At 48.0% G+C, this 16,277-nt stretch overlaps 1 protein-coding gene across 1 annotated transcript in view; it reads right to left on the reverse strand.

The window, feature by feature from the left end:
• Window positions 1–16,277, reverse strand: part of LOC146865382 (snake venom 5'-nucleotidase-like) — a 950,113-nt gene that overhangs the window by 464,244 nt on the left and 469,592 nt on the right. The window contains exon 5 of the mRNA XM_085640733.1: window positions 7,417–7,582. Within this exon, the coding sequence (XP_085496859.1) occupies window positions 7,417–7,582 (166 nt within the window). The remainder of the gene's footprint in view (window positions 1–7,416; window positions 7,583–16,277) is intronic.

Genomic DNA, 16,277 nt, shown 5'->3' on the forward strand with positions numbered 1-16,277 from the left:
GAGGGCAAGGTAGTCGTCTTTGTCTCAGTGTACGTCCCACCGGGGTTACAGTCCACCACCTTTGCGGACCTGGGACGCCTCCTGCTTGACCTTCCGGGGGGGCTTCTGGTGGTTGGGGGGGACTTCAACGCGGTGGCTTCAGGGACTCTGGATCGCTATCCCCCTAGGGACCTCCCCCGGGCACAAGCGTGGCTGTCGGGCCTTTTGGACACGCTGGGATTGGTGGACTGCTGGCGTCTGAAGCATCCCACTCAGCTGCAGTACACCTTCCATTCGGGGGCCCATGGTAGCCTTTCGCGGCTTGATTATGTCCTTGTCCCAGCGGCCTATGCCGGGAGAGTGGGGGAGGTGCGCCACCTGGCGCGGGGTATTTCAGATCATTCCCCACTCCTGTTGCACTTTGATGTCTTCCCGAGGGGGGAGGGCAGGGTAGCTCCAATCAATGCCTGGTATCTGCGCGACCCCACTATTCGTGCTGACTTGATTAAATCCTTGCAACGGTACTTTGAGGAGAATGTGGGGTCTGTCCCGTCTGCCATTTCCCTGTGGGAGGCTTTCAAGACTGTGCTTAGAGGGGAGGCCCTCTCCCTTATTTCCCATGCCCGGAGGCGCGCACAGGAGGAGGTGACCCGAGTGGAGGCCGAAATCACTGAACTGGAGGGTGGTCTGGGGAGTGGGGTGACTGACGCTGCGCTGCACGTTCTACACCTTAAGCAGGCGGCCTATAGGTCCCTCGTCACAGAGGCGGCCAGGGGCCTCAGCAGAGAGCAACAGGGGCGATTGTATGATGTGGGTGATAAGGCTGGTAAGTTGATTGCGTGGTTGGATAAGAAGGAGAGAGCTAGTCGTGTGGTCCCGCTGATTGAAAGAATGGATGGTGTACGTGTCACTGAGCCGGAAGGCATTGTCTCCTGCTTCGCGGATTATTTCCGCGAGGTATATTCCCCGGTTTCTCCCTGCCCGGAGGAGGACTCCCATGCCCTGCTGCGTGACATCGCGCTGCCCTCCCTCTCAATGGAGGACAGGGAATTGATGGATGCCGCCCCCACCTCGGACGAAATTGCCCTTGCCATCCGCTCGGTCGCTTCTGGCAAGGCCACGGGCCCGAACGGCATTCCTATCGAGCTGTATAAATTGCGACCGGACGTACTGGCACCCCACCTCCGCGCTATGTTCCTTGCGGCTCACTCGCGGGGCTCCCTCCCGCCGGACCAGCGTCTGGCTACCATCGTGGTTATCCACAAGGAGGGCAGACCGCGGGACCGGGTTACATCCTACCGGCCTATCTCGCTCTTAAACGCGGAGCCTAAAATCCTCGCCAAGGTGCTCGCTAACCGGCTGGTCGGTGTGGTGGGCGACTTGGTCCACCAAGACCAGTCCGGCTTCATTCCCCATCGCAATACGGCCCTTAATCTGCGGCGCTTGCACGGGGTGCTCGCGCGTGTTCCGTTCGTGCGGGAGCCGGCCATCTTGGCGTCCCTGGACGCCACCATGGCGTTCGACACGCTCGAGTGGCCCTACATCTGGGCGATGTTGGCGAAATTCGGATTTGGCCCGGGATTCATCAGTTGGGTCAAATTGTTGTACTCGGACCCATTGGCACAGGTGGTGGTGAATGGTCGAGTCTCGGCCCCATTCGTGCTGGGACGGGGCACGCGACAGGGTTGTCCCCTGTCGCCGCTCCTTTTTGCATTGGCCCTGGAACCCCTGGCGGAGTGGCTGCGGTGGCACCCTTCTATCCGAGGTCTCCGTTGGACCCCCGAGTATGAGGACCGCGTGTCCCTCTACGCTGACGATATCCTTTTGTACCTAGCCTCCCCGCGCAAATCACTGATTGTCCTGGTCGATGTTCTGCGCTCCTTTGGCCGTAATTCTGGCCTTGTCATCAACTGGGCTAAATCCTGTGTCTATGTGCTTTCCGGGGAGGCTCCTGTCCTCCCTCGGGGCTGTCCGATCCAGATTGCCTCGCAGGGATTTCGATACCTGGGGGTCTATATCACGCTGGACCCGGTGGCCCGCTACGAGCGAAACTTGCTTCCCCCCCTCCAGCGCTTGAAGGAGGACGTCGCGCGCTGGCGGCGCTTGCCGCTTTCGCCGCTCGGCCGGGCGGCGTTGTTCAAGATGATGTCATTGCCGCGCTTTTTGTACGCTCTCCAGAACACTATGGACTTGGTCCCGGCGCGCTACTTCCGTGAGGTGGAAAGCTTACAGCGCCGTCTGTTTTGGGACGGGAGGCCGCATATAGCCCTGGCAAAATTGACGCTTCCGTGGTATGACGGAGGGATTGCCCTCCCGGATATTAAGCGGTATTACTGGGCCTCCCAGTTAGCTGCAATTAATCACGGCCTCTATGGGCCCGCCCTAAACCCGGCATTTGAAATGGACAAAATGCTCCTGCCCGGTGGCGACTACAATCGAGCGCTCTACACTAGCGTGCCCGATTCCCGCTTGACGGGACCCACGCGTGTCATGGTGCGAGTATGGCACGCGGCTAATGCAGCTATGGGATGGAAGGACCGTTTGACCCGGGCGCCACCGTTGTATGCGTCGGAGAGGCTTGGCTCTTTGTGGACCTCGAAGGGCTTCGAGAGGTGGGACATGATAGGCATCAGTACAGTGGGAGATCTCTGGACGAGGGGAGGATTCAAGACATTCGAGACGCTGCAGGCGGAGTTTCAGCTGCAGGGCAGTGAATACTTTCGCTACCTGCAGGTCCGTCACGCACTGGGTTCCGTCTTCCCAGACGTGGCCTCCATCCCGGAGTCCTCCCCCCTGGAGGATAGAGTGCTAGATGGTCACGTTCCGGACAGCACGATCTCCCTCATTTATAAGAAATTGATTAATGACCGCTCGGGCTTACTGACTGGCCTCCGCGAGGCTTGGGTTGCCGATGGGCTGGAGTTGGACGACGAGGACTGGATTTCCGCGGTGGCCTCTCCGAAGGAGGTGGCCATCCCGGCTCGCCTTCGCTTCGTCCAGCTTAAGATACTCCACCGGGTGTATATGACGGGGCCAAGGCTTCAACGTATGGGCTATGCTGAGGATGGATTGTGTAAGCGTGGGTGTGGTGCTTTGGCGACTTTTTTACACATTCTGTGGGAATGTCCGAGGGTGGAGCGATTCTGGCGTGGTGTGCATGAGGTCCTGCGAGCGGTTACACAGGTCGCGCTGTTGCCTGAAGCGAGGAGATGCCTGCTGAATGTGTGGGAACCGACTGATTACTCGGTTCCGCAGACGCGATGGGTGACTCTGGGATATATGATAGCTAAACGTGACATTGCTCAGCTGTGGGGATCTCAGAGACCCCCGGCGGTGTCGGCTTGGAAAGAACATATGGATTGGTGCATGTTCCGAGAAAAGGTGGTATACGTGGCGCGGGGTAAGCCTGGGGCATGGGTGAAGATATGGGGCCCCTGGAACGCTTACCGCGGGGGTATTTGCGAGCCGCCGTTGTTGCCTCCCGCTTCACCAGCTCCATCCCCATAGTTGACCCCCTCCCTCAGCCCTGGGCACATTGTTCTCCCAGTCCTGGATCAGTTTCCCTCCCCCCCTCTGGATTTCTTTAGATGGTTGGGGTTCCCCACTTGAGGGGCACATGTCGTCATTTTTGATCGTGGGTTGCCTTGCAGGTGTGGTTTTATGTTGTTGTGTTGTAGAAAACCAAACCGTATTGTGGGTTCAGAGTTATGTGGCCCACGTTGTTGATACCTCCTCCTTTATCGTCTATGCAAAGCCAAGTGCCTTATCGTATGTATGTCATGTGCTTTTGTCACTTTAGCGGCCGGCCGGAAGGTTGTAGGCCCATACTTGTATATATTTGAGATTGCAATAAACGGTTTCAAAAAAAAAAAAAAAAAAAAAAGAAAAGTTGCGTAGCTTTAGTAAAGGTAAGTTTCAATTCTATTATGAACACCAAGGCGAGGATTATGATACACTTACTTCGCTTTATTACAGTATTTCAAAAACAGCAGCCATTTTAAAGTCAACAAGAAAAAACTACTGTTCCCAGAAACCCTAAGGAACCTTGTTAAGTCCATCTTTTAATCCACAACAACAGGTGCCAATATAGTCTATCTTCTATTTCAGGCATCTCTCTTTGTTCGTGCGGATCACGCTCAATTAGAATCATCATCTAAGAAGAGAGGAAACCTGTAAGAGACCATTCCGTTTGTCAGTGTAAATACCTTTGATAGTAGTAGAGAACAAATTGCCATAATCAACATATGAACATTGACACACTTATCGGAATAAGGGAGAACCGGCATCACTATCCACACACGGATCATCACGCTCAAGTACCATTTCCCTATTGTGAACTGAATCTTAGGATACAATCTACCCACCTTTCTTCACTTACCTGGATACGCTTCGACATCGCTTTTGGGAGGTTCCCCTAGAACTCGCCTTCAGTCAAGTTACTTACAGAGCGGACCTTACGCGACTTATTTTAGTTACAACATCTCACATAGCACTTTGCCCTGAAGAAGCCCATGCTTGGGCGAAACGCGTTGGCTGTACTGAACTTCACCGACATCTTGAATAAAAGATCACTTTAGAAAGACAAGCAACTTCATGGACTTACTCCTTACCTTATATTCATTTGTTTGTACATACTTTATCTTTACGTTTCACTGTTTGTTGCCTCTCATACCCCGTGTTAAAAATCAACATATGAACCCTTAAATCATGTCCTTCAACTAAATAACTTAGTGTCCTTATTTATTCAGTTCACAACATTGAACATAAAGGCATTACTTACTGCCAGCGAGGAGGGTAAGCGTCCAAACTGACTGCCAGGTTGTATAATCTGCGCCTCCTGTCCATAGTAGAATTGAAACTTACCTTCACTAAAGCTAGACAAATTTTCAATCTATGTCAGGATTGGAGGTAAGGATTATGCTAGTTTAAACCTTGCTCCCAACCAAATGTGCCACATCCAGAACCGGCTCAAAGCAAAACCTCTTAAAAGTGGAGTCTGATGACCTATCAGCCACACGCATTACTTACTCCAAGCGATTTCCCAGGCAAAAAGCCTTCGAGGCCATCGCCCTCCTAACTGAATGTGCTCTAAACTTCTTGGTATCAATACCAGCCTCCTGCATAACTCACCTCACCCAGCGGGCTAGAGTAGGAGAAGATACCACTTTGTATGGTTTCCTTAAGGCAATGAGGAGCTTTCTTTCGACCTGCGGGACTAACCTCTTCTGTCATGTCCTCATAGGCCGTGAGGCATTGGACTACACACAGTTTGGGCACATCTCTAAAAGCCGGGTAGGAAATCACAAAGGTATTAGACTTGGTTTGTCTAGTTACAGAAAATGCCACCCCATCTGGAGAAAACACTGTGCCTGAAAGGTCAAGTGCTCTCATATCTGAAACACATCTGCATGAGACCAGAAAAAGAAGCATTGCCTACTTAGCTTTCAGGATAAAAACCTATTTGGTTGCCAGTACAGAAAAAGGTTAAGAACCTGGATGATGCCTCACAACCCTGAATAATGAGTTTTGGGGAAAGGGAGAGGCTTATCCCCCCAAGTAAGAAGCAGACAAAAGGATGTTCTCCCACCAGACTGCCATCAACTGAAGCATGCCCCACCCAAATGGCAGACCTGAAGGCATTAATAGATCGGTAGGCAGATCAACTAGGAGGGGACAAAACAATTCATGATTCACACCCCGTCGCTGAGCCCAATGCACTCCTCTCTTCCAGGCTGATCAGTAATTCTTGGTGGTGCTACGTGCCTAGGCCTTAGAGAGGAGGAACTCAGCATGTTGAGAAAGCCCTGGCGGCGTCCAGCATCGCCTGTAATCTGCCAGGCCATCAGCTGCAGGGAACCTTTCATCACCAACCTGTGTTGTGTGAGATCCGGACTCAGCAGAATCTGAGGATAAAGGGGTAGTCGGTTAGGAGAATCCCAGGAAAGTTCCAGAAGAAACACAAACCAAACTTGAGACCTCCACAACGGTGTTACTATGGCCACTACTATGACGCTCTGGTGATCACTGAAAAGGGGGGAAAACGCATATACCTTCTCCCAGGACCAATCTTGGAGAAACGTATTCATTGCCCCCGCCTGAGAGTCTGCCCTGCAGCTGAAGAACCCAGAAAGCAGATGGTTGAGCCGAGACGCAAACAGGTTGTTTGATAATGGACACCATCTGTCCGAAAGTTGCAGGAAAACCTGTGGGTCCAGCTTCCACAGACTTGCATTGTGAAAGTGGTGAGAGTGCTAATCCGCCACATGATTTGACTGACTTGGGAGGTACTCCGCCGTCACAAAGACGTGATTCTCTAGATTCCTGAAATTCTTCGCCAAGTTTGCCAGCTCTTTGGACCTGGTACCCCCCAGGTGATTGCTATAAGGCACTGCAGATACGATGTCCATCTTCAGGACACAGGATTGAATCCAGTCTTTTGTCCAACATCGCACCAATAAAGCACCTGCCAGGAGTTTCAAACAGTTCATATGAAAACTCTGTTAGTGTGGTGACCAGCTTTTTCCTGTGGAGAATTTCCCACACTGAGCACCTCAATCAGACCAGGTTGCGTCTGACTCTATCACTAAGTAGGAGTGAACCCGAAGATCGCCCTCTCATGCCAGGCCTACATGTTGGTTAACCACCAAGCGATCTCTTCCTTTGCCTCCTCTGATAGTCGGACGGACTGGGTATAAGTGAGATCCTTGTGCAGGTGACGGCATTTGAGGCGCTGGAGTGCCCTGTAGTAAAGAGGGCCTGAAAGAATGAATTTAATATTCAAGATTGAAGATCCATTGAATATTTCATGTTCTAACAAGGTAGGTAGTACATTTTGACAAGTAGCACTCAGTGTGCTCCTCCAGGCTCAATCAACCGCCATGCCTCTTGCGGTCCTTATTTAGGCTTTCTCCTTTACAACAGGAAGGAATTGAGGGATAGATGTATCGATTGATGGACAAATATGCTCAGAGACATATTTAAAGATGTATATGTATTATGTGGAATTTGATTAACCCAGCTCCTTATATGTGATTTTATCAGAGAATGGACCAAACCAATGGCCTCAGTGAATTTGTTGTTCTTTTTCTAGTTGATTTCCTCCCCAGTGAGAGTTAAAACATTTTGGAAATGGAGTGGCAATGTGGACACAAATGTCATTTTCATCATCCATCCCAGAAGTACTAAAATTAGCTATTACATTACGATAATGTTGCAACACCAATGCGGTCATTATTCCGCCTTCAGAATAGATGAGAAAGGAGTAAACAAACACCTTGTCTGATTAGAGTTACTCAACCTTGAAGGTGCATGACAATAATTTTTGTTACATTGGAGAAAAGCAGATAATGTTGTCAAATTGCCCGGGATTAGGTGTTTTAATATAAATCTCTGTTTTACACTGTGATTTGTTTTTTCTCGAGAAGAAAAATAACATACCTTCCATCAAGAGCTGGATACTGACAGACTCCATTTTCCAGAGCTTTCAATAGGACATCTCCTGTTATTTTGACTACCAGGACTGGATCCACAAGAGGAAGGATACTCATAAGATCATGCAATGTAAAATTTCCAGCTGGATGTACACGATCTGAACGAAGAGTACCTTGAGATAATAAAATATTGTTCAGCTTGTTCTACCAAACATAACAAAAGTTTAACATAGTGCTTCTAAGTTAATTACTTTACATGCATGCATGGAAATCAAAATTGCCTCTAAATATAAAACGCTAAGAGAAAGTAGCTTGATAGCACTATTTAACTTCGCCCACATTTTTTTTTAAATCTTACAAATGGAAAACAAAAGATCAGTTCTACATTAAAAGATATTCATCATGATTTTTTTATAGGACATTATGCATATAAAACTTACAGATTAACGCCTCCTGCAGTGCATTGGAGACAAAGCATACACCAGAAGTAAATTTAACACATCAGTCCGGATCATGATGTCGTTAGGAAGGGCCCTTGATGGGATTCAGTATTGCAGATCCGATTCAGAACCCTTGTTCCCGACCGAAGAGTACAGATTTCCCAACGACCGATTACGATGCCCGGAAACTGTTCGAGCAGTCCAAATCGGTTCCGAAAGGCATTGGGACAGTCGGAGTCTTTCGGAGCTGAATCTTACAACTCTATGGACATGGTTTCCGGACCATTACGATGACCGATTCGGACAGCCGTTCCGATTCGGTTTGCCCAAGATGAAATGGCTTTCAGAATCGGTCTTTGGGGGCCCGTTGTGGGATCCTTTTCACCAAGAGGCGTACGCATGTAGCCCGTGGGGGTACCCAAGGGACCCCTCTTCCCAAGCATGCACAAGTGGCAGGCACCATGGGGTCCCTCCAGAGGGTGCAAGGTTTTCCCCAACCACCCCTCTTGTCTATGGGAACATGTGTTCATGTTCGGAACAAAGGCTCCCATTGAAGTCAATGTGAGTCCAACCGAACGATGTTGGGAAGCAATGTAATCGGTCGTCCAGACTCACAGGGCCCGATTATTTTGGAAACCAGTCCGGAACCGATTCGTTCGGGACAGTTTCCAAATTACATCGTATTCGGCCCCATAGAATCTATGTAATCCGCAGAGTAAATGTAGCATGAATCAAACCCGATAAAACCACGGAATGGATATGATACTCGTTTAATAATATAAATAACCACAATGAAATTAATATGGCCATCGGCGAAAAAAATATAGTAAGCAATTAAATGCATAAGGTATGCATTAAAATTAACGAGACACTTGATCAAATGTTGGACATATCTCAAAAAGAACATAACATGCTATAATCAATTTAAACTAGTCTGAAATTAAAATGATGCATTTAAATATAGACTAAAATGAATATAGGAACATGTTGAAAAGAATATAACATGTTGAAATGAACATTACAAGATGAAATGACATCGTTTGATTTTGTAATTATCATGGCCCATGTTGAAATACATGATATGTATTAAAAGAATTGCAAGCTTTGAAAGAAATGTCATATTGAATGGATAAAATAAAACCTGAAATGAATCAAACTTAAAATGAATATAAAACATGTACAAATGAATATGAAAAATACATTTATTAATATGACATCCATCGAAATGAACAGGAGATATAGTGACATTAATATATTAAACCTATCAAACTGAATATGAACTGTGCTAAAATTTATCAAGCAGCTCTCCACCTCCCAATTCAAGGAGCTGTTCAAGGCCTCTGGCAAAGAAGTTGACATCTTGCCTTTCATAAGCCTTCAAATGCAACCAGTTCAATTGCATATCTTCTCAGGTCCTCGTACATCAGGCGAATAACTAACAACAACCTTGAAACATTAGACGTGGCCAACAACAAACAGCTCTCCAATGGTCCATTATAAGGAGAACTGATTAAAATAGCAGCCTCCAGTCAGCTCTTTAAATTCATGGGCGAAAACAATTAAGGCTCCAAAGGGGCCAGTGTCATGGGAGAGGTGACAGATCTGCCCTCATCTCTATCTGGGACTACTCAAACATAAACCTCAACATAGATGGCGTTGTCATCTATAGATAACATGGACAGCTATGGATAGCTGGATCTGTCCACCGTTTTTGACACTGTTTAACAGCTAACCTTTCTACAGAGGCCAGAGGATATTGGCACTCAGGAAAATATGCAAGCCTGGCTCGCCTCCTACTTCTGGGACCGATCAAGCATCATCTCACTCTCCATTTCATATCAGTTTCTTTCTGCCTCGGTCCTGGGATGCCTAAACTTGATCATCTTGTCACTTGCATTTAAAGATACCACAGACCTCTATCAGACTTCCTCAAATCCTTTAATTTAAAGATGCCACACTATGTTGATCAGTTTGAAGCAAGAATGCCCCAGGAACTTAGAAGCGTGGAGACTTGACCATTCCCTCTGCACTTACCTCAAAAGGTGTAGTCAACTTACACAAGGGTACATCAGTTACATTGGTATTCTAACTGTAACTGCAGGAAAATGCTACACAATGATGATACATATTCTGGTAATATTTGCAGTGCGCTGGTGTAGCTTGTAGGAATAATTTCACACCAAAGACTGCAGCACAATGGGTGTTATTTTTTGCATGAGGGTGCTGCCAGTAACTTCCGGGTACTACTGCTCAATAGGTTATGCAACAACATCACGGTGACCATAAAATTGGAGTGGCATTGCACCAATGTACTGCCCATAGTAGGGGTCTTAGAGTAAGTTTATGATCAACTAATGCTTGGCAATCATCTGTACAGTCATTTTCTGACTCAGATCTGCTGGGTGTCCCATTTCCTATTCTTACACACAAATAGCAAGTTACTGGCTTTATAAATGGGTAGAATAACTTCTCAGATGCTGCAGAATGACTCATTCCCATTAACTCAAAAAGGCACATTACTGTCACATTCGCCCGCCTTGTAAAACTAATTCACCTGTGGGGGCGTGGCTTGCCGCGATTCAGGATCGCTGCAGAATGGAGTAGCTCCGCTGAGCCATCCCTGTTAATCCCCCTGTCCATCCGACTCTGATCCATAACCAGGAAAATAGCAGGTAAGAAGAACGCAGCAACACGACCCGGAGCTAGAACGCCATGACGGGTGGTGCTCAGGCGCGGTGCGTCCATTGGGGCGTAGCCCCCCCGCCCGCGGCCGCAGCTCCCTCCTCTGTGAATGTCCGCAGCTCCCGAGTCCCTCCTCTGTGAATGTCAGTCAGCATGACGTCAGACCGTGGGCGGTCCGGCGTCATGTTGACTGACATCATTGTCAGACGCCTTTGGGAAAGGCAGCACAAGTGCGCATGAGTGGGCATGGAGCTTAATTTTTTACTCCGTGCCCAGTCATGCGTACTTGTGTTTTTGCTGCCTTGCGCATGCCCATTAGGAGCCCCTCGGTCTCCTAATGGGCAGGCGGCGGGCGAGGAGTAGGCTGTGCCGTCAGCCAATCCTGGCGCTGCTGCAGCGCCAGGATTGGCTGAGGGCCGGGTTGCCAGTCACTTGCGTCACGTGGACGTGGTGTTCCGGACCGTTTGAAGGGGCAGAGAGGCGCCAACGCGGGCCAGGACATGAAGAAAAGCGAGAAATGTAAGAATTGGCTGCACCGTTTACATGCACCTCATGGACATTGTTGAGGAATGGATCTGTATCCTTGATGCAACCTGGACTCGATGTTGGTGGCAGACTGCGCGGCGCCGCCAGTGTCTGGTTGGCATGGAGATAAGTAATGCCTGTAAACCAGCGGAAACCTCCCTACCTGTCTGTTTGTTTAGTGCTAAATGTGGCTCATATTAAAGTGTCTCTATTGATCCACCCAGCCCTGCATGTATTCCTTGCTTACAGATTGTTTGCAGAGCAAGCTGAAGGAGTAATCCTGGAAATAAGAATATTACCACACACTGTGCTTATATAAATAATCAAGGATTTTGCAATTGGGCTGGTAGTTTTTTGTATTTACGTAATTAAGCACTGAACGTTTACGAATGCTTTGGGAGTAAGCACTTCCGATCGGGCACAGGCTGGGAGATATGCAAAACCCACTAAATATTTATGTAAACAGTTATTGTGGTGTTCTCACTTTCATAAACCTGCACTGGGCAATGCTCTATCTTAAGTTTCAAAATAGTTGATTAAAATACTTCGCTCTTTAAGGTGTCCGTTTTATATATACTTTTTTTTGCACTGTGAACCCTTTGCTGGAGTCAGCCGCTCTGGCCGCTGCAATGACGCGCAAGTTGTGTCACATGCGTGTCTGACGAGATCATTCCTCGTAGTATTACAGAATGCCTCAAACTGCGCAGGTAAAATGTCTCCTTGTATTGGTCTGCACAGATTTTTCATAGGTTTGAATGTTCTCTCTTTAATTTGTTTTCATTAGTGACTTGTTCTCAGTCTTTCTTCTGACTTGACTCGTCACGCTGCTAAAATGTGGTGTTTCGTTCTCTGTTTTGATTCATAATTGTCAGTTGTATTGCTTCAGATTTCCCAGTTATCTTATGTGGGCAGTTGCTTTTAATCGGCACTTCGCAGTCCCGTTAGGTGGTGACAGAAAGACACTTACAGAGAAAACGGAAGGTGTTCTGAAAACCATTCCCAGGGGGCAGTGGTGACTCCTCTTCAGCACTTATCCCTGTAGTGTCGAAGCACCGGTAGGAGGTGGGTGAGGGCGTCTGGGCTTTGATTGACATTTCATCGTCACTGCCAAAGAACACATTTCCACCTGCTAACAGAGCTGGGCCAAACTTTTGTGAAATGAGATTTTGAATTGGAAGTTGCTAGTGAGGAGCCAGAAGGGCTGGGGCAGTGTTAAGATTGTGTCCTATAAAGCTGATTGGGTTTTATGTCAGAACACCAGGAAAGAAATCAATTTATCAGCCTTTTGGCTTCCTGGCATGTTCAGCACAGCACAGGGTGAGGCCCTGTGTTTTGGAAGTGGTCTGAAATGTGTCCTGGCATACAGGTATAGTGTTGGTATCATATAACTGGGAACATCACCCAAGCCCACCTGTCCCTGGCATTGATTTCCTTGTTGCAACAGGAGCAGCCTGTAGAGAACTGCAAAGAATATTCTGTGAAATTAGTCTTGTTTATGGGGGATGTATAGGTGATCATGCCGTTTTGGGCTTGCTGTCGCAAATATATTACTAAAGGATGGTGTGCAAATATATTACTAAAGGATGGTGCAGTAGCACACTGCCATTCACATAATGCACATTTTCACTGTAGTGGACATTACATTTTAACAATCATGCACTTCTACTAATAATATTATAAAGCAATGATTTGCCCTAAAACTCTCCAGAACCTCCCTTATGATAGTCAGGCTACCTCGCTTAGCTGGCAACATAACACTCATCCACGACTTTTACGCCCTACCACTTTCAAATGTCACCAGCCGCCACTGGTGGTGCTTGACTCGTAATAACAGAGTACCAGCCGCGAAGAGAGCAGGTCCTGAAGCAGCGGCCTTGCGTAGCCCGTATCTGAGCCGTGGGCTGAGGGGCGGGGTTTGCCCGATCGAATGATCTGAGGAGATACCCGAGAGCCCATTGACCTTGTCCGGCCCAGAACTCAGGCGAGCACACCAGAGTGGAGTGGTGCCGCTGGGTCAGCGGCGAACTGTGCCTGAGAGCTAGAGACAGTGGGAGAGCGAGCAGAGGGGCCCGGGATGGGCCTTTGCGACAGCCCAGGCCGACGGCAGAAAAGCCCAAATCCGACGAAGCGTGGCAAGGAGTGGACTGAGAAAGGCATACCTGCACATGTCCCTGAAGACAAAACTCTCCCCAGGTCATAATGTTGTGGCCGTAAGAAGTGCAGAAACTGCTGGTTTGGGCCAGACCAACACAAAAGGCCTGGGGTCTGATGCCACCAAGGCCTCCCAAGCAATCTCCAACCGAAAACATGGAGATACCTACATGGGAGGTAAGAGGTGTGACAGAAACACCAATAGACCTGTACTGGGGTGGTACCAGTGGATCCAGGACACTGGCATATGACATTGGGAGGAATCTGGAGCACAAGCTGATCACGGGGGCACTGCGACTGGGCGACAAGCACGATTGTATTTGTGAAGATAAAGCGGGGACGATTGGGGGAGCGAGGTTGAGAGCCCGACAGGCCACCAGGCACATAGTACTTACCTGAGCCCCCCCACTTGAGAGAGTACACAGGCTCGGAGGAGGAGAGCCATGACTGGGGCAGGGGATCACGGGCGGCCAACAAACAAAATTAGACAAGTACACACTCCCTAAGGAATCAGTGGTGAGGCACATGGCAGAGGCTGAACAGACTCTGCCCCCCCTTATACTGAAATCGCTCCAACCAAGAGGCCTGTCAAACTATTTCTCAGTAGAAAGGGCCCATAGAGTCCCGGGCACACAGCCACGTTCAAGGAACCCTCCAAGACCAATTATTGCCCGTATATTCAATTATGGTGACAGGGATGTGATCCTTCAGGTCGCCCGTAGTGGCCTACAGCTCAAAGTGGACAACGCAACAGTCACCTTTTTCCCTGATTTCACTATAAAAGTGCAACAAGCAAGACAAACCTTTCTAGAAGTTGCACAAGCCCTTTGGGCGAAAGAGATTAAATTCTCCATGCTCTTTCCATCAACACTTCGGGTGATTGCCAAGGGTAAGGTGTGGAAGTTCACTTCCCCAGAGGAGGCCTGGGACTGGTTGGATGGGTGGGAAACAGCGACGAATGCCTATAGGCACCGGCATGGGGTTTGGGGAACGACCTAAAGTGGCGGCGGGCACCAACTGTGAACTATCTCAGCAATCTGGCTCTCCAGACACTAGAGAGGGTGGAAGTGAGGCAGTGAAACAGTGCAGGACTGGTGCTGACACAGAGAAGATTCATGAATGACCATGGACCATTCTGTGGAAGGTGATTCAGCCACAGTGAAAGGCAATTGGTCCAATTTTTCAATGTACAGCATTGTATACTTTGCATCTCTTTGTGCCATTGTTGTCTCCTGTTCTGTTAGATTATAAGCAGAGGACAGAGACGTACTGTTAATATATCGCCAGGGCACATGACCAGAGTGCAATGATTGTAGCGTCCAGCTTCATAACAGAATTGATCGCAACTGTGATTGCCCATGTTGAAGAATGGACAGATCCCATTCCATTATATCTATTGCAGAAGACAGCAGCGTCCCGTGCAGGTAAGAGAGGTTGGGCAGTGGGGCCCAGTAAGGGGGGATTTTAATGGACGATGACGAGGAGAAATTAAATAAAGAATTAATTTTCCCTCATCATCGTCTGTCGAAATACCTCCCACCGGGCCCTAACACGTGGATGTATGTCGTTACAACGCACACTTTTACAACGCATGCACTTACAACGCATTTTTTACAACGCTATATCCACTACAACGCATTCCATTACATAGCATGACACTACAACGCATTTTTAAAAACTACCTTTACAACGCATTCCATTACATCGCATACTACCTTTACAACGCATACCATTACAACGCATAATATTAAATTGCATTTAAGGTAAGTATTGGATAGTATAGGGGTAAAAATTACTATTCTAACTCCAGGGGGTGCAACAGTAGGGTAAGTGTTGGATTGCGTTGTAATGGTATGCGTTGTAAAGGTAGTATGCGATGTAATGGAATGCGTTGTAAAGGTAGTTTTTAAACATGCGTTGTAATGTCATGCGTTGTAATGGAATGCGTTGTAGTGGATGTTGCGTTGTAAAAATTTCGTTGTAAGTGTAGTGCGTTGTAATAATTGCGTTGTAAAGGTTGTTCACCCTAACACCCTATTGCTCCTACCTGCACGGACCGCAACTGGCAGAAGACACAATGTTGCCTAGCCAATAAATCCTGGATGTTAGTGTGGTCATAGCATTGTCGACCTCTGCCAAAGCCTTTTCCAGGTTAACCCTATTAATTTCACGCAATCGCTCCAGAGCTTCCTGTTGAGAGATTTTTCATAGTTCGTTATAAATAGCATATAAGAAGTGTTTACAATGTGGTTTTCAGGGACCTAGCAAAAATTGCTTAGATCCATGTCAATTGAAAGTAAGGACACGTGTTGTCTCACCTGGGACAATGTTGAGGTTCTTAGCCACTCTAGGCATGCCTTCCCAACACTGTAGGATGTCACCACCAGTGTTTCCTTTAAGGTGCGCTCCCACGCGCACCTCTGTGCCCCAGAGCGCGCAGTGCTGTGTGTGTGGCGTGCACACTCATCCCCAGGGAGTGTTCGCGCCACCGCTTTTAAAAGGCAAGTGGCGCAAAAAATGGGCATTTCCAGGTTGCAGAGGATGCAGCCTGTGGGAACAAGGAGGGAGCACTTGCTTAATTTCTTTTGTTTTCTTGAGTGCGACTGCGGGGCACATTGTGTGCTTTTGTTTAAGTATTCAAGTTAATTGCAGCGTCCGTCACGAGCTGCAATTAACAGGAATACTTTAAACAAAAGCACACAATCTGCCCCGCAGCCACGCTTTAGTAACAAAAGAAATGCAGCACCAAACACGGTGTGTGCTTTCAGAATCACCTGAAAGCACACACTGTGTTTGTAGACTTTCTGCATTTCATTTCTTAATAGAGCTGGGCTGCGGGGTGATAGTGAGCCTTTTTTAATGTTTTCGTGTTAATTGCAGCTCATGACGGGCGCTGCGATTAACATGAAAAGTTTAACAAAGGCACACAATCACCCCGCAGCTGCACTCTATTAGGAAAAGAAAGGCAGTAAGCCTATAAACACGGGGTGTGCTTTCAGGTGACTCTGAAAGCACATGCCGTGTTTGTAGACTTGCTGCATTTTTTTTTCTTAATAAAGCTGGGCTGCAG

The sequence above is a fragment of the Triturus cristatus genome, chromosome 2_1 (genome assembly GCF_964204655.1).
Source record: "Triturus cristatus chromosome 2_1, aTriCri1.1, whole genome shotgun sequence".
Lineage (NCBI taxonomy): Eukaryota > Metazoa > Chordata > Amphibia > Caudata > Salamandridae > Triturus > Triturus cristatus.